This window comes from Coccinella septempunctata, chromosome 8 (assembly GCF_907165205.1).
Source record: "Coccinella septempunctata chromosome 8, icCocSept1.1, whole genome shotgun sequence".
Lineage (NCBI taxonomy): Eukaryota > Metazoa > Arthropoda > Insecta > Coleoptera > Coccinellidae > Coccinella > Coccinella septempunctata.
The window spans coordinates 27,338,670-27,357,089 of NC_058196.1; the positions used below are offsets into that span (position 1 = coordinate 27,338,670).

An 18,420-nucleotide genomic window follows, 5' to 3' on the forward strand; every position below is an offset into this window, starting at 1 on the left:
CACATGTTTGTTTCGTTTTTCTGATGCTGGAGTCGCCTTCCACAGTCCAATACTCGAAAATTAATGAAATTTTGTCGAACTTCTAGGGGTTGCAGCTCAGCCATCTTGAATATTTTGTGAAGAAAATTTTTGGTGTGATGATCACCTTTGAAAACACTCTATGAGAGGGTTTCACAAAACTTCGATTGCTCAATCAACGATATGACAGTCACTCGATTTCCAAAACGAATTCAATGAAACTTTTTCAATTCTGAAGATTTGGAAGCAGTAGGATTTGATATGAGAATCATTGAATGGATTTAAATGAAATATAATCTGAGGAGAGAATGATATTCTGAACGCTCATTACTGAAATATCGATTGAAATCAAATTGACGTTTATTCGTCAATCAAGTGTTGATTCTCCGATCAGTATCCGTGAAACCGGGGGTAAATCTCCAGATCAGACAGTGAATATGCATGAATTGATGGAATATATCAGAGATCACCTACACGTGTTTTACATGAACATATCTCAAAGAAATTTTCATCAAGTGTACCATACTTCTAGCTTGTTGTATCTCAATAAAACCTCATCTGAAAAGAGCGAACCATCTAAATTGCCCACTAACTATCCGAACCTCCACCAAAAACCCTTTCGCAGAACCCCCCAACTCCTTAACCATCCATCCTCAACCCTCAAACCTCCAGTAGGATATTGCACCGCAAAAAACGTACGATTTTAATTAAGAGATACGTCCAGTAACAAACTAACGTCCCAATTAAAATCCTTTGTTTTGCAGGAATAATGACGGCGCCCGCCTAAGAGGATCAGCGACGCTGACAGGATAGGGCAAATGAACTGTGGACAATCCGAGGGGATCAAGGGTCGAGTGAGGGGGGTCCCCAGGTGCGGATTGCCCTAAAAGACGAACGACACTTCTGGGAGGAGAACATAATGGATCACGGGATGTTGCGATGAATAAGGCATGACTTCAGCCTGTTCTCGGAGGTATTGAAGATCAAAAAAGCTATATTCTGTTAATTTTGAAGGTATCAAGTCATGTGTCAATGAAAAGAAACGTCATGGGTGAAAAATTAACCTACACGAGAAGGAAGATAACGAAACAGAATTACTCTGGATAAATCTGGCGAGACTGGAACACTCCAGATAGTTGGGGAGCCGACGATGCTACATCGGGATTTATTCGAGCGCCGTCGTGGAAACCTAGTGGATTTTGAGGATTAGATAGTAGAAAGAAAAAAAGGGTTTTATGATGTATGCATTTTCAGTGGTGGGGAAAGCGTCTGTAGGTTTTCAAAGATGTAAAAAAATCGTCAGGTTTACATACTCGAGCGTGTCAGATTAAGATGCTGTATGCACTACGTGTCTCTGATGATGAATTCATGTTAATCTGACAGTTTGCGTGGTGGGGTTGGCCGTACAGAAGAGTTGAAAATGGTGAAAAAAAATTTTCTGCGTGCCAGATGTTTAGAGAATATGTTAATTTCACCCAAAGGATGCTACTGACCATTGGGACGTCACAGCGGTCCTTTGAAAATGCAAAAAAATCGTAGCTTGTTAATACTCGAACGTGTCAGATTTTCATACAGATGATTAATCACGGTGTTGCAGACGTGTTGACTCATTAATCTGACACTAATCAGGGAGGGTTTTCTCAATCCGACAGTTTGAAGATGTTAACAAGGCATTTTTTAAAAATTTCCTAATTCTTCTATCTCTAATCGTTTCTGTATTCATCATGAAAGTTGTGGATTGAAAAATTCTATACAACTTTTATCTGAAGCTATTTTTTATACCTTAAACCATTTTCGAGTTAGAGGGTGATGAGTGCGAGGAGCTTAGCCACACATGCGAAAGGCCAAGGTCAATGTAGAAACCCAGTCCAATGTACATTCATCGACCTATATCTCAAAAACGTTCAAACGTAGAAAAAATTGCTTCGGACAAAATTTGTAGAAAATGTTGTGCTCTACAACTTTTACGAGGAATGCGAAAACCATTTGAAGCCCAGGAGAGGAGATAATTCAAAAAAACTGATTTCTGTGACTTTTATGGCCAATTTTTATTGTTTCGGCTTGCGAAAACTGTCAGATTATATATTTTTTCTTTGAATCATCAGTTTCAAATTATGAAAAAAAGCCACCACTCTCGAGAATGTACACATGACGTTTTTTTTAGCAACGTTGACGCCCTCTCACGCTCTAATTGTCAGATTAAAAGAACGTATACTTTTCAACATGTAATTAACCACATTTATCTTAATCTGGCACTCTCGTGTCTGTACAACGATTATTTTTTTCACTATTCTGATAGGCTGTCCTAGACAATTCCCCCTATATACAGGTCTTATTTTTGGTAGAGGTACTCTACAGGGTTAAAGGTATGTCCCCTTGTATTAATCTGACACGCTCCAGTAAATTCCAAATTTCCCTCTTGGGTTCCCCAACTACTACATAGCGACGAAAGCAGCGCTGATGAGGGCAACCTTTTAAAATACAGAAATCTGGAATCTACATCCAGTAGATCTACATTATCGGCAGCTATTTCATTTCAGGTAACACCTCAGGTCAAACAGTATACATACAAAATTAGTACTCAATCGATTATGTGCGAATAGAGCACAATTTGACATAATTTCTCAGAAAAAAAAAGAATTTTCCGTTTTCTTCTTTGTAACTACGATAATTTCCATAAACCTCGTTCCTCTTTCAGACCCAGCGACTGGCGAATACCGTCCAGTACCCCCCTGCCCACCACGGACAACTAGATCGTCCGACATTTATACGAGGGTTGTATTTGTTGGAGCGATAACGGTTGATAGACGGCTATGTCCGCACATAACCACATATCCAGAGGGCCGTGGCCCGTTCTCTCTCGGTTGAGAGATCGACCGGAACATTCGAGTATGGCATATAATCATATATCGCCAAGGAGATTGGACCGTAGGTGGGATTACAAGGGGTGTCCGGCAGGACTGCGTCAAATTTCAATTCGGAGGACAAGTAGGGTGAGTATTAATTCTGCAAGGGTTGGCCGGTGAGGGGAGGACGTTTTGGGTCAATTAACTCTTTGTTTCGTGCCGGATGGATGGGACAGAAGGAATGGTGGGCATTCTGGACATATCCTTGAGTTTTCAGATTTTCAAAAAGAAAATTGTACCTTGCTCAAAAACGAAAATTTGTAGAAAAATCTAAGGGTAGGTTTTGGAAAATGAAAAATAATGACACAGTTACAAAACAAACGTAAACCTTAAAAAAGTAGCAACTTTAGAAAAATGTGTTTTTCAAATTGGTGATATTGAATCCTTGGAATTAATATGAAATGATTCAGATGATGAAAACGAAGTCGAAACATTCGTTATCATTTCTTATCAACACTAGAAGTGAAGAAATTCAACTCAAAAGGTAACAGACGCATTACTTTAAGGGTTAAATTAATTTTTCACGACTGTACAATTTCGAATACAGGGTTATATAAAAAGTGATTTTTGTTTACATGGGTCTAGGTTTTTAAAAAAAAAATTACAGAAAATAATTCAGATGATCCAGAAAGAAGTTATATATCATTGAATTCCATAATTGGCATTGAGTATTGATTCATAAAATTCTTATGAGCGTTCTACCAATTTTAACAACCCCCATTAAAAAGGGGTAAACCATGTTAAAAAAAAATTCTACATATTTTCAATGGAAGAATTAAACCCCCTCATTATATTCACCTAACATTTTTCCAACTGAAGGTATAAAAGTAAAAAAAAAATTATTATTTTTCTTGTTTATAAATCACAATTTTTGTTTGCATAACTCAAAACAGGATTTAACATGAATTTTATCTCTCTCAAACGGAATATTTTATGTATCATTACATTGTCGGACGATGAATTGAGAAATTTCAACTCGAAATATAAAAGGTCATTAATTATAAGAAACTTTTAGATCGAAAAAAGGAACGAGAAAATCCTATGTATATGAACAAGGGGAAATATATTCCAAATGATAAATAAAACCAACAATTCGCAGCTAAAACAACAACGGATCCAATCCCGCATCCTACTCGCCCCCCGGGGGTGGGGGAGAAAATCCAACAACGCATAACTAACGGCGATAATTTGATCACGGAAATTTCATCTGAAATATCTCCCCCATTATGACGTCGAGATAAACCTCTCCCGATTACTTTCCGTCCGTCGCCCCCCCGACCCCCCTCAACTTACCCCTTTCTACCCCCTTTATAATTTTCGACGCGGCCCGCGGCTCTGCGACGTTTCGCGCCGGACAGACCCGGGAGTGTCGTAAATCGGTGGATTGTAGGGGGCGGACACGGTCCTTGATCCGGATCAGGATCCGGGGAAAGGGTTGATCGTCGTATGTGCAACGATCGGGTGTTTTTGAGTTTTTAGACCGAGTCTTAGGGGGAATTTAGCCTTGATGTTTAATGTCTCGGAAGTAAAGGGACACGTGGGGGGTCGTAAATTCGGGAATTTGAATGTCAGTTGCTAATTAGATTTTGGATAATCCGAGTAGATATGAATTTTGTGGGAGAATACTATATGAGATATCATTTGGGTACATCGAAAGGAAGATAGATTGTTTGCTGTAAAATCATAAAAAATCTTTCTCTATTTTCAATTTATTTTTATTTTTTCACTAATTAAACTTACGCAAAATTCGAAACTTTTAAAAAAACTTCATTTCACTTTTTTAATAATTTTTTTGATATTTTATTTTATCATTTTCATCGTTTTTATAATGATAAATATTCTTTGGATTGTCCTAAAATTTGGAATGTTAAATAACAACATTGAGTAATGCAAAATTCGAGTTGTTGATTACCGTAATTTTATGTGTAGTTTTGTTACAAACATTTTTTTTGGCAAAAATTTAATGGCAGCATTTGCATTGAAATTTTTGAACAATGATAGTGTATTTATACAATATTTCTAAATAACGTCAACTAATATTCGATCGTTTCCATGTATTCTCAGGATTTCATGAAATTTCATCGTTGGTTTCAAAGAAAAAGCCTGAATTTATGGGTTTGAACTTCAGGTTAATACTTATTTATGTTGAAAAGAAAAGGATTGTGGTTAAAAATAATGAAAACTAATCGAAATAAAAGTTTCATTAGAAATATTGAATATTCAAACAAAATATTTTATGAAAAACTCTCGAATCGACATAACCGATCAAAGTTTTTGGTAGTTAAGCCAGTAATACACTTGCAAACCCATCTATCCAGTCAGTCGACGACAATCTTTTCGTAGTTAAAACAGTCCATAAAAGCCTCATACCCGACCTCCTCATAAAACCACGTATAACATCTCCATAAAATCTAGAAAACTACCGGAAACAACACAAGAACAGTCCTTCGTAATCGCAACCACTCAGGAAGACACCTCGGAGGTCGTATACGAAGATATTAAAAATTAAAAGCCCTAAAACTAATTTCGCCCAATAAAATGACGCGCCCGTTCTGTTTACAAGGGCGGAAGCCAGTCCTTCTGTTTGTTCCGTAAAAAATCCGGGTGACAACTATCAATTTTACGACAGCTAGTTATTGACGGTTACGACTGGGTTTTACGATCACTAAAAGTCATAGTTTTGTCAATGAAGCATGGGGCAGGCTGGGATTGAGGTTATGGGTGCCTCGTATTGTCCGTGACTCCGTGATGCTTGTTGTAGCATCCTTTTATTGCTCATGGCGAGATTATGATTTTGTCGCGTGTTTATGGTTTTATGTGAAGTATTTATGGGTTGGACAAATTGGTAGTGAATTATGGCAATAGTCTGAAATATACTGCGTATATCGTATACGCGGGTATGAGAAAAATAGAAATAAGGGTTTTTTCGGACTTTAAAACCGAAGTTTCGCACCGAAATCGATGAAATTCTGAGTTGCTCTTTCAGAATATGTATCACATTCACATCTACAATGATTTTTGACCTCCGAAAAATTCTCAAAAAGTTGGGATCACTTAAAAATTCAATTAGCCAAGACCGAACGGTTGCTCCGAGCTCGATGAAATTTCGAGGTTTATTATTAGAAGAGTTGCTCTTTGAGAAATTGAGAGTATCGAGTAATGATTTTATTTTCCTCTTCAGATAAAAATTTTCGAAGTAGTTTTCTTTCGAACATACGAAGCGTATACAACAATTATTAAGATATACCTATTTTAAATCAACACACACCTTACAGAATTTCAAATAGAATATTATGCCACCTCCTCAATATCAATCCTGGAGCCGCCACTGATTCCGAGATAAAAAAAGACTATTTTGACTCATTTTGTCTCAATTTCTATGACCAAATTTAGTTGCATTAATATCGAGACAAGTTGTTTATTGATTACTATGCACTGTACAATAATAGAAGAACGTTTTATACAGAGTGTTTTCAAAGGTGAGGCTTTTCTTTGACAGAAGGTAGAACTCGTCAAAATGAGTCGTTTCACCAAAAATTGTATATATAAAATATCCAAAATGGCTGAGATACGACCCCTAGATATTGGACAAAATTTCATTGAATTTCAAGTACGGGATTGTGGATGGTGACTCCAGCATCGCAAAAACGAATCAAAACATAAACATATATCTGGACAATAAATGGTTCAGTACCAAGTTCATCGGCTTAGATGCATCAGGTCACCTTTGACGGAATCATAATTGTTGTATCGTGCAATTTAGGGTGAAAAATATGTAGAAAATCGAGGCAGTTTCTTGAAAGTGCTTATGTATGTTATGTTGAAAAAGTGCTATGATGTTTCCTCATTTCATCCCATTTTAACGACGATTCTTGGCATGTTCGAACAAAAAGATTGTGATGCCCATTGAGAAAAAATTCGTGAATAATTTAGACGAATTTTTTTGGTGAGATTTTGAATAATTATTCTATTTTTTACACTTATGTCCTAAGTCTCGTCTGTCAGTTGGTATCGAAATGAGCCATTTCATAAAAACGTGTAAGATACTAAAAATAATGAGAACAATTCGGCAATCCTAAGTTTCCATTTTCATTACCAATATCCTAACCACATGGTCGAATAAGGAGATAAGCTTTCTCCCACTACTTTGCTATAATTCAGCTAACAAACGGTCTAGGATCGTATTAGAATCTATTTTAGTAATCATTTTCAATTTTTTTCTCAACTTTGTCGTTTTGAAAGTTTTGTATAAGTGATTTTTGGTGAAACGTTTTATTTTGACCAGTAGTTCTACCTTCTGTTGAAAAAAAAGCCTCACCTTTAAATACACCCTGTATTTATTAAGATTACTGATCAAAATTCACGCTCGATAGATTCACACTGTAAGTATATAAAAAATTCCTCTCCAGTCGCCATGAATATTTCACAAAGCCCTCCCAATGATCTAAACCCGATAAATCTGCCAAGAAAAAACGCTGACCACCGAATTAACTCGTATCCCATACCTGTTCCCTCGGCACGAATGAAAGAAAGCCGTGATTTAATAGAAACATCAATCTCGATACGTAGAAAAACCAGTCTCTAAGGCCTCGAATGGCTCCGCTTATACGTATACCGAATGGCGGCTGGTTCCACATCCATCCGCCTCTGGATATCTCAATCTTTTATTTTCTTTGTAACCGGCAAGATCGTTCGTCATCTTGATAGGTTTATAATAATGAGAAGAGAGTGGAATTCCGGGCCCGGGCAGTCCCCGCGCTGAGTTACTGTTCCAAGTATGGTCTCGGTTCTTTCTTCTGACCGGCCATAAATAAGGGGAGATATGCTAATGGTGGATTTCGAAAGGACGAGTTTGTCTGGATGTTTCAGATGAGAACCACGAAATTTATACACTGGTTCGTTCTCGATTTTGCTGAGTGGAGCCGAAGCGATTTTATTAGATTGCCACGGGGTTTATAAATGATTTCATGCGAGAAGTGGTTGTAATTCAATGAGTGGTAACTCCTTAAAACATATCTAAAACAACTAGTGGGCAGATGCGACCTTACCAGGATAATAATATATTGAAAAATTCTCAGATAGCTTTTTCGTTCCAGTAAATTATCAAGATGAAAATACTTGTTGGGTTTGGGAACGTTATTAAAAGAAAAATCTTGAAAAATTCTCAGCCTACTATAGAACCAAACAAAATTTCAATGTCAAAATACTTTATTACTCAACATATTCTCCTCTTAATTGGATATATTTATTACAGCGAACCTGCAACGTCTCTAGACCTTTCAAAAAATGTTTCATCTTGCTCTGCAAACCAGACCTCCACAACTTTCATTACATCCTCGTTGGATGAAAATTTACGATCTTTTAAACTTTTTTTTTTAGTTGAGGAAAGAGATGATAGTCGGATGGAGCCAAATCTGGTGAATAAGGGGGTGTTCTAGTAATACAAACCCTAAATCACGAATTTTCTGCATGGCAACATGAGATTTGTATGCAGGGGCGTAGTCCTGCGAAAACAAAACACCTTTGGATAGCTTTCCGCGTCTTTTCTCTTTAATTTTCCTCTTCAGTAATGTCGAATAGTAATCTCCTGTTATTGTTCTACCCTTATCCAAAAAATCAGTCATGATTACTCCATGGAAATCCCAAAAAACTGAAGCAAGAACTTTTCCAGCAGATTTTGGGACACAAAACTTCTTAGGTCTTGTAGAACCAGAGAGTCGCCATTCCATCTATTGTTGCTGTGTTTCTGGATCGTAGAAATGTACCAAAGTCTTATGCATAGTAACAATTCAGTTTAAGAGTTCTACATCGTTTTCAAATCGAGCTTCTACCCTTGCACGCTTTTGGTGAACATTCAAACATTTGGGGATCCATTTTGAAGCAATTTTTCTCATGTCCAAATTGACGTGAACTATATGATGAAAGCGTTCGTATGAAATATTCAGTGCATCATATATCCGTTTTAGCACAATTCGACGGTCTGATAAAATCATGTCATGAACTGCATCGATATTTTCGGGGACTAACACAGAAACTGGCCTTCCCGATCGGTCATCATCTTCAATGGAAAAAACCTAGTTTGAAGCTTGCAGTCCAATTTTTCACGGTCGCATACGAAGGACATTGATCGCCAAGGGTATTAAGCATTTCTTCGTAAATCTGCTTACCTCTTAACCCTTTTAAATACAGGTATTTGATGGCTCGCTACTCCAATTTTTCGATTTTCACAATTTCGGTGGACATCTTCATTCTTTTAATTTAAACTCTGGTTCACTTTTTTTGACCTCAAACTTCACACTGACCCTTCTGATGAGTTATTGTTCGTTGCTATGGTAACGCAATATATTTTTTATGCATGGAACTGGTCTAGGCTAACTATATATCAATACATTTTATGTTTAGAACAATGAAAGACCATCGAGGAATTACCACCTGAATTTTGCTACATCTTCAGTAAACATGTACGAGAAACGCGTTTCGCTACTGACTCCTAGATGGCGTAATTGTGGACAAAATACTGAGGAAATTCGACTCTTTGTCAATAAGTGTAAAATGTTTACTCTCACCTTTCATCGATAAGTCTAACGTGTTTTGCTTGGAGATTTTGATCCTTTTTACCCGCGTCTAACACTCCGCTCATCCTTTTTTCACGGAATACATTTCGAGACGTCATATCTCATCTCGCCCGATATGATTTTCCCGTTTCCGATTCTCCGGGACGCCATTACGTTCTCCATTGTGCTGGGAAAAATGCAAGCGAGCAAAGAAAACAGACTCGTAAACCATCCAGCGCACAGTTCTCAGTTCATTTTCCTCCACCCTTGGGCTTTTATTGTCCGGAGCTCTGGCAAACAAAGCGGATTTTTTGAACAAACACATAAATCGACCGACCTAATGGGAATTCTAATTCTGTGTGAATAACGAGGGGAGGTTGAGGGACTGAAATAATACTAGGAGGCCAATAAACACAGATACGTGTAGAAAACTCATTACTTATTGTACGTTTCATAGTACACATTTTTAACTCGTTTAACTCATAGTTACCTTCTTATGTTGATAGTAGTAGAAAATATTCTGCTTGTAATGAAAATTCTACAAAATACAGGGTGTCAAAGGTGAGATTTTTCTTGACAGAAGTCCAGAAGTCGTTCAACCAAAAATTGTCTGTATAAAATATCCAAGATGGCTGAGATACAACCCCTAGAAGTTCGACAAAATTTCATTGAATTTAAAGTACGGGACTGTGGGAATTAAAACTGGCATCGCAAAAACGAAACAAAACATGAACATATGGCTGGACAATAAATGGTTCAGTAACAAGTTCACCGGATCAGATGCATCAGGTCACTTTTGAGAGAATTATAATTGTTGTATCATGCAATTTACGGTGAAAAAAAATTGAGAATATCGAGGCAGTTTCTTGAAAGTGCTTATGTTAGTTATGTTGAAGAAGTGCTACGATGTTGCCCCATTTCATCCCATTTTTAAGACGATTGTTGGAATGTTCGAACAAGAAGACTGTGATGCCCATTGTGAAAAAATTCGTGAATAATTTGGACGGATTGTATTGGTGAAATTTTGAAGTATTATTTTATTTTTTACACTTGTGTCTTAAGTCTTTTCTGTCAGTTGGTATAGAAATGAGCTATTTCATAAAATCGTGTAAGTTACTAAAAAATAATGAGAACAATTCGGTAATCCTAAGTATCCATTTTCATTACCACGTAAATGACGAACGATCCAAAATCCTAAACAAAACCACATGGTCGAATCAGGAGATGAGTTTTTTTCAACTGCTTTGCTTTGCGATAATTCAGCTAACAAATGGTCTACCTTCTTTTGAAAGAAAAGTCTCACCTTCAAATACACCCTGTATACCGTGGTAATATCGTTTTGTAATAAGTTCAAGTCGATTATAATCTACTACAAGAATTATACCTACGTTGAATTTCAGAATTTAATTAACGTTAATAATATCGGTTGGATCTACGATAATTATTCGTTTATTCGAGTCAATATAACTACCAATTCTAAACGTTACAATAACGTTTCTTGAGCTGGAGAGTCGTTTCCACTCTTGTTATGAATCGACCTATTTTATTACCACAAAAAGGTCAAAAAGGTTCGCTTCATAATATCTACAGTAACGGGTTTATGAATCGTTTCCTAATCAACGTGGGTGTACCGTTACTTTATTGAAAATGTGTTCAGAAAGCACGATAGGAAAACGTTTTATATCAGTGGTTGTTGAATGGTTTCTTAATCAACCTTGATATAATGTTCCCCACTTGATTTTGAATACACGTTGAGGATGCACGGTAAGGAAACGTTACATATTGATCGCTGCGGTGAAGAGTTGAATAATAAACGTTGATTATACGTTAAATCAACGTATGGTTGAATTCTCCCTGATTATTGCTCCTTCCTTGTAGCTAACAAAGATGTCCGTCCATGAACTCTAACAAAATGAATTCTTTATCGCCCCAACGATCCGTAAGATTCAATTCCTCCTAATTCAAGTAGCACCCTAATTGATTGCGACGCCATTTCCACCCCGCAAACTCCCAAACGAAACTGACGTCTTCAGCAACCCCGCTAGAAGAATTCGAAATTTTTCAATAAGCCGCCCCCGAACAATCCTCGATGATGGCGTATTGAAATCCTAAACCGTCAGCTATTTACGACGGCGTTTTGATTAAAAAATCCTCGTGGAGAGGCCGAAGTCAAAGGAGGCGGCGATAATTCGCGCTTACGATGAGGGCAGCCAAATTAAATTCGCTCCCCTCGACGAATTTTAAGCGCCTCGCTGTTATTGTTTAAATCCGCCCGAATCGATTTGATTGAATGGAACGGTTCAGTTTTTCATACGAGGGGGCTTTGGAATGAAAATGAAAGCGTTCAATCATCCCCCTCCCTTGCCGGGAGGGTTTTGTTGCCCCTCGATCGGATAAATTTGTTTTTGGTGTTTACGGAAAACAGTTACACTCCGGAGAAGTCAAAACAAACACTCAAAAAATCCTAAAAAAGAATGATAATTTTCATGAAAATTCAAGGGGTAATATATCGTCAAACAATATTGTGGTTGTTCCATATGAATTTTTTTTGGGAAGCCTGACTCAAGCTAAGAACCTGCTGATAAATAATTTTTTTCTCCACAAACGTTCAACATGAATCTGGCTGTTAAAAATTAACTTTCAACTTTGAAATGGTCTAGTATAAATATTGAAAAAAGTTTCTTGCGAAACAAATTTAATGGTTGGCTTTTTCTACCCTTTGCAAGGGTAAGATCTCAAGAAATATTTTCTTATTTCATTTGTGTCAGTTCTAGTTTCCGAGAGAAAAAAAATTCTGTTTAGAAGCTATCTTTAAGGACCTTTATACAGGGTGGGCTTTTCAAAACGAAACAGACGAGACAACCACCTTAATTGTTGAAGAAAGTACATAATTACCAATAATAATTATTTCGTTGTCTAATGTTGACAATTAACGGTTACCATCGTAACCACAGAATGAATTAGTCAAATAATTGATGATTTCACATAGCATGGTTAGCGAAATAACTGGTACTGTACGAAATTCAAAATTAAATATCTCGAAAACAAATGCAATAAAAGAAAAAAAAATCAATACGCTGAATTCAGGATAGAAAGGCCTTTGAAATGAGGTATCACTCACCCTATCTTTCCTACCTATTCAAAATTTAGCGGTCGTTGTTCTAACACTAAGGGTTGAAGCGATATAGTTGTGAATTTCACCTCAAAAGTTGTCCCCCTCGAAACAAAAATCGACGTGTCCGAGCATTTTTTCGAAATAAATTTATTCCGCTCGTTATCTCGTCTGTTTCGTTTTAAAAAGCCCACCTTGTATGTGCAGGGACTACTACAAAAAACATTATCGCCAACGAAATTGCAGTAACTCATTCATTTTATTAAAAATATCTACATACTTATTCGTTCACCAAGTGGAAAGGAAATAGTGAGTTCATATTAGTTTTTCTTATACAGGCTGAGTCTTTCAGTCGTACAAATATTTCAACATTCAACAGTAGATTTTCGAGGTCAAAAGAGACACTTTTTTCCTTCACCATTTTTTTCGAATCGGCTCGGTTTAAAAGGTACAGGCTGTTGAAAAACCATAGAAAAACGTTATTTTCAGTTCTATCTCAGTTTTATCGAATGAACTTAATGTCGGAATATAGTTTTTCATTTATTTGATGAATCTTTTTCGAACACAGGATATCACCCACGTTCTCTAGTTTTCTCATTATGACCATTACGTACCATAAAAATAACAAAAATTCAAAGAACCCAACCCTTGAAAGTAAGTTGGACGCTATCTAATGAACATTTGAGCGTTTTGTGTGTATTCTTCACATTTTCTCGTATAATGTGCCGTTTTCGATTTTCAAAAAGTATCTGTGAAATCTGAGAACTTGGGTACTTAGGCTGAACACAACTTTGTTTAAAATATCCACAGATGTGTAGTGTCACAGATTCAGCCAGTTATTCTGAAGGTAATTTTGTTTTTCCAGGGGTGACACATTTCGTTATACAAACTTAAAATGGCTATATCTTTTTATCAGGGCCGAATCGAAAAAAATAGTATTTCCAAAGTTGAAATGGTATATTTAACACCGTTTCAGTGGTCAGTTCAAAAAGGGGAAATGAATATATTACGTCAGAAACCACTAATTTGTATGAGGCTTACATAATAATTAAATTCAATCAGTTCGTCATCTCGGATACTCAGAAATTTTTTTATTGGTCAAACGAAAAAAAAAATACAAAATTTTTTTCATTGAAGAACAGATATTCATTCATGTTATTAACTTTGCGAGGTGCAACTATCTCTTCTATGAATTTCCACATGAAAAAAATTCTCGAAAAGTCTCGCCATTGCCTACAATTCGTAACCTGGTGAAATTGAAAAAAGACGCTCGAATTTACTGTTAGAAGAAACTACAATTCAAAGGTTTTAGTTGGAGAAAATTCAATTGGTAAACATTCTGTCTTTCTGGTTTTTTCCCTTTACCACGTGTGGTCTCAGAATTTCATGAATTTTTTTTCACAGGCCGAACCAACGCCCGCCGCAGCCTCCGGATGCACCCCCAACCGCCCCCGGCAGCATCCGACCGTGGAAAAAGAAGAGAACAGAGGAAGAATGCGTATCCAGGTCTTAAACAACCCGCAGCCTCCCGCCCGCTCGGCGGCCATTGGCGGAGAAACTCCCGTTTCCATGGAAACGAGGAGGGAACGGGCCTCCGAGCCGGCCTGATTCATCGGCACCTAGAGATGTTTTAATGTTGCCTTTATTCAAATTAACGGCCTCCAATATTTTATAAGAATAAAACTCCGAAGCGCCGTACGTCTCTTAAATTGGTCTGCATGCCTCGGGAGAACGAGGAGTTTTCCCCCCCGGTCCCCCCCCCGACCCCGGTCGGAAGATACGAGGTTACGGGCGCGCCGGACCCCCTCGCTGCGCCCGTAAATCAGGTGGGCCTCCGGGCGGAATTTCTCGTTTTCCGCTTATCGTCCAACTCGGGAACGATGGTGGATAAACACCTATCTGCGTTTTTGTCGTAAGGTCGCGGCGGGTCTTCTTTTTATTTTTTACGGCAGGCCGTAATGAATTCTCGCGGGGGGGACCTTGATTGGGTCGTTGGGAACGGGTCCGGTCGACTACCGTGCGGAAAAAACGGTCGCGTGGGTTTGCGTATTACGTTACCGGTCCATTAGGACGATCGGAGTCGATTATATTATCGGATTTATTCAATCCGTTCGATAGCGATGTAAATATGGGGTGTCCGGTGTGGGAAAGTCGTAGAAGTGCTTTAAAGTGGGTGGTTTCGATGTTCTCGATGAAAAAAACTCTTTTCCTACAGGCGTTTTGAAAGTATCACTTTCCAGATACATTCAAGCACATGAATATCGACTTTTTCGTCGACCTAAACGAAAAATTACATTTCGTGTACTACTTTCTACTACTTTCCGGCGAGTACTTTTCGTCCTGATTCACTTTTCGTCCGGCTCTTCGTCACTAAGCAATATATTATAATAGATCCCGGGGAGATTGAATCAATATGTGAATACAGAATTTGATGAAAACATAAGTGGCTGTGACAATAACTGTCATTTGATGTTGTCAAATTGATTCTTTACGAAATCGGCTAGATTTTACCAATGGATTAGGTATATACGTGGTCTGAATGTTAGTGTTCAATACCTGGATGAGGCCATAAAACGGGTAACTTCTCGTCCTCATACACTTTTCGTCCGCAAACTCTTTTCGTCTGGCTCAGCTCGTCAATAATATTATCGAATTTATTCAATCTCTCCGATAGCAATGTAAATATGGAGTGCCCGATGAGGGAATGTCGTAAAAGTGCTTTAAAGTGGGTGGTTTCGATGTTCTCGATGAAAAAGACCTCTTGTCCTACTGGCGTTTTGAAAGTATCACTTTCCACGTGCACTGACGCACGTATATATCTATTTTTTCGTCGAACTAAACAAGGAATGACATTTTACTTACAATTTCCGAACGAAAATCGGCAAGTACTTTTCGTCCGCATACACTTTTCGTCCGCCAACTCTTTTTGTCTGGCTTTGTTCGTCACTGAGTCACTGAGATACCAATAATAGAAAGAGAGGCGATTGAATCAATTTTGTAAATAGAGAATTTGATTAAAGCATAAGTGATTCCGTAAAATCCCATACTTTAAGTTTAACCTAGGAGAGGAAAATTCTTAAAACTTCAAGTAGTGATTTATTGGAACCTTATCCAGTGATTATCAAGGAGAGATTGAGAGTAGTTCATTGACTCTCTGTGGTTAACCGGAGATATATTCTTTGAAAATGTAGCTTAGTGAATTACCCGTTTATCGTGTCAACTTTTTACCTTTAAATTGTTTTTGATCAACCTGACTTGATGAGACTGTTTGTTGTATGACTGAGATACAAGCTTCAGTTCAGCCTATTTTTGTTTGTTATTTTTCTGTTTTCACATAACCTATGATTGTTTTCTGCACTTTTCTTTTGTATCTGACATTAAAACTGTGAAATTTTGATTAGAACATCCCTTAAACATCAGTTGGTTTGGTATAACTAAAGTAGAAAAGAGTAGGAAGTCTACATTGACTAATATCGGTTCGTATTAAATACACAGTGACAGTTGCAATTATTCGGTAATAATCAAAACAATTCTTCCTTCATTCTGTGCCATCAAAATCATATTGGTTCATAATATGTTTCAGGATTTGAACGTCCAGCCAAGGAAATGAAAATATGCCGAGCAGTAGATACATTTCTTGAGAAAATCAACACACCAATGGAGAAGGACGCAGCTACATCCCCAAAATACGAATAGTTTTAGCCAATAATATTTGTAGAAATGTTTATGAAATAAATTGTGGAAATTAAATTTAGTAATACCTTTAAACTGTAGTAAACATGCCGAAACATGGCTGTAAGGATTCTGAAATATATTTTTATTATTATGTATTATTTGAACAAACCTGAGCACATACTGTATACCTTATAACAGAGGGATTGTTGGAACAAACTCAATATGAAAAAAATTTCGTTGAATAAAATGGAAAGTAGAACTTTTCGTTTGTTGTTCATTAGATGAAGCTTGAATAATTTGGCCTGCTTTGATAGGATTCTCATTAATTTTTTGTAATAATTTTTTGAGTTGCAACAAGAGCTGTGCCAACTCTTGAAAAACAAAATTACCTGCATAATAATAAGCTAAATCTGTGGCACTAGACATCTGTGGATCTTTCAAGCAGAGTTTGTATTCAGACAAAGACGAAATTTTTCAAATTTCACAGATAATTTTTGATTTTTGAACATATGTATTATTTAAACATGTTTTTTCTTTGAACTACTGGTTAAACTTCCTCTTTTCTGTTTAATCACTAGGCTCTTTACTGCAATGGAATACATTAAAGGAGCATAACAGGCAGGAGCAGTTCTCTCATTGAATAAGCCAATTATTCAGCAACCACGGAGTAATTAGAAACTAATTTTCAAAAGTATTCACGTTAAGGCAAAATTTCCCATAAAATTAGAGGTTCTTTGTGTTAAAATAAAAAAAAAATTATTAACTTCTGAAATTTCGGAAAAATCAACAATATTCGAACAAAGCATACCCCTACCTGCTAGAGATATCCTCAATCCAGTAAATAATTCACAAAATCCCTCTGCAATCCAAAATAATGGGCTATAAAACGTAATTAAAAATCCCTTGCAACAAGGCATATTTCGGTGGGAATGTTTGGAGCGGTCATATCAATTTGGATAGTGGCCGTTCCAACTGCGACGTTATTGTTTATATTAAATCCCGACCGATCAACAAAGTATAATAATTCTGGTGGATGGGCGTTCAGAAAAGGCCTGGGCGTCTTAATGGTACTTTTTATAATGGCTAACAATAAGAGATGATGTTTTGTAATTCATTCTTTCTGATGTATGGGAAATCCCGCAGTTTTGTAGCCATTAACGAGAACGTTTCGTGAAATTTTAATGTTATGTTGATAATTTTCATGAATTTATGGTATGTTTCTGGGAAAATATTGTTTAATGAATACAAGTTTAGACGAATTTTATTTATCCTTCATTCAGAGTCAAAATTAAATCTTCAAGGTGCTTAAATGATAACCAAGAATATTTCCAAACACTCATCTTATATCATCCAAGACAATTCTCGATCAAATCACACCTTAAGACCAGAATGAAGTTATTTTTCAAAGTGAGCTTTTGACTATGTATAATTTGAAAATAAGAAAGTAGTCACCAAGAAATTGAATTTAATATTTTCGATAGAATAAATGAAAAGAAATAATAAGAAGTCCTTGTTTGATAGAGAATAAACAAATAATTGCTGAACTTCGATCAGATGGAGTTATAATTCACTCATTTCTTTTTCCTTGAACCCACTTGATCAGTTGCTCAAAATCTGATATCCTATATTTACCTCTTCATTATTATTTTGTGTCCATAGAAAACGTTAATTCACTTATATCACTGTTGTATTGAAATAATTCAATATTCTTACAATTTTAAAAGCTTTTTTTTCAATCTGCTGTGTAAGTGAAAATTGACAACCAATTTAAACCAATATAAACAAGAATTTAATGATGGCAAAGAGCTGTTTTGAATGACCTTGACTGTTACTGAAGATGAAAAATCAAAAGTATGTTTTATGAATGAGTGATTACAATGACCCAAAACATGGGGTTATAAAAATGCAGAAGAAGCGGCAATTTCTGGATAAACACCATTTATGTTTAGGGTAAAAAAACATTCCATTCAACGCTATATAATTCGCTTTCTAAAAAACCCTTTTCCAACGACAGGATCGTCCTGGTAAGTTTTTAGAAAGTCGTTTATTGTACCTCGCATAAAAGTATGCTTTCTCTGGTCGTAAAACCCTTCATCTCAACGACGAAAAATTGGGGACAGGAAAACCATAAAATGCCACAAAAAACGACAATAAA

The 18,420-nt window shown here is 36.7% G+C and overlaps 2 protein-coding genes across 2 annotated transcripts in view; one reads left to right on the forward strand and one right to left on the reverse strand.

The window, feature by feature from the left end:
• LOC123318394 overlaps positions 1-18,420 on the reverse strand; it is a 332,282-nt gene that overhangs the window by 51,570 nt on the left and 262,292 nt on the right. The gene's annotated exons all lie outside the window — the stretch shown is intronic.
• On the forward strand, positions 2,721-14,850 carry LOC123318708. The gene is made up of 2 exons (XM_044905408.1): positions 2,721-3,011; positions 13,995-14,850. The coding sequence occupies exons 1-2, from the start codon at positions 2,832-2,834 to the stop codon at positions 14,196-14,198; spliced, it is 384 nt and encodes a 127-aa protein (XP_044761343.1). The 5' UTR covers positions 2,721-2,831; the 3' UTR covers positions 14,199-14,850.

Excerpts from the sequence above, each read along its gene's own strand:
- LOC123318708 (XM_044905408.1), top strand. The coding sequence starts at position 2,832 with ATGTCCGCACATAACCACATATCCAGAGGGCCGTGGCCCGTTCTCTCT. Across the intron at positions 3,012-13,994 it reads CAATTCGGAGGACAAGTAGG|GCCGAACCAACGCCCGCCGC; the intron begins GTGAGTATTAAT and ends TTTTTTTCACAG.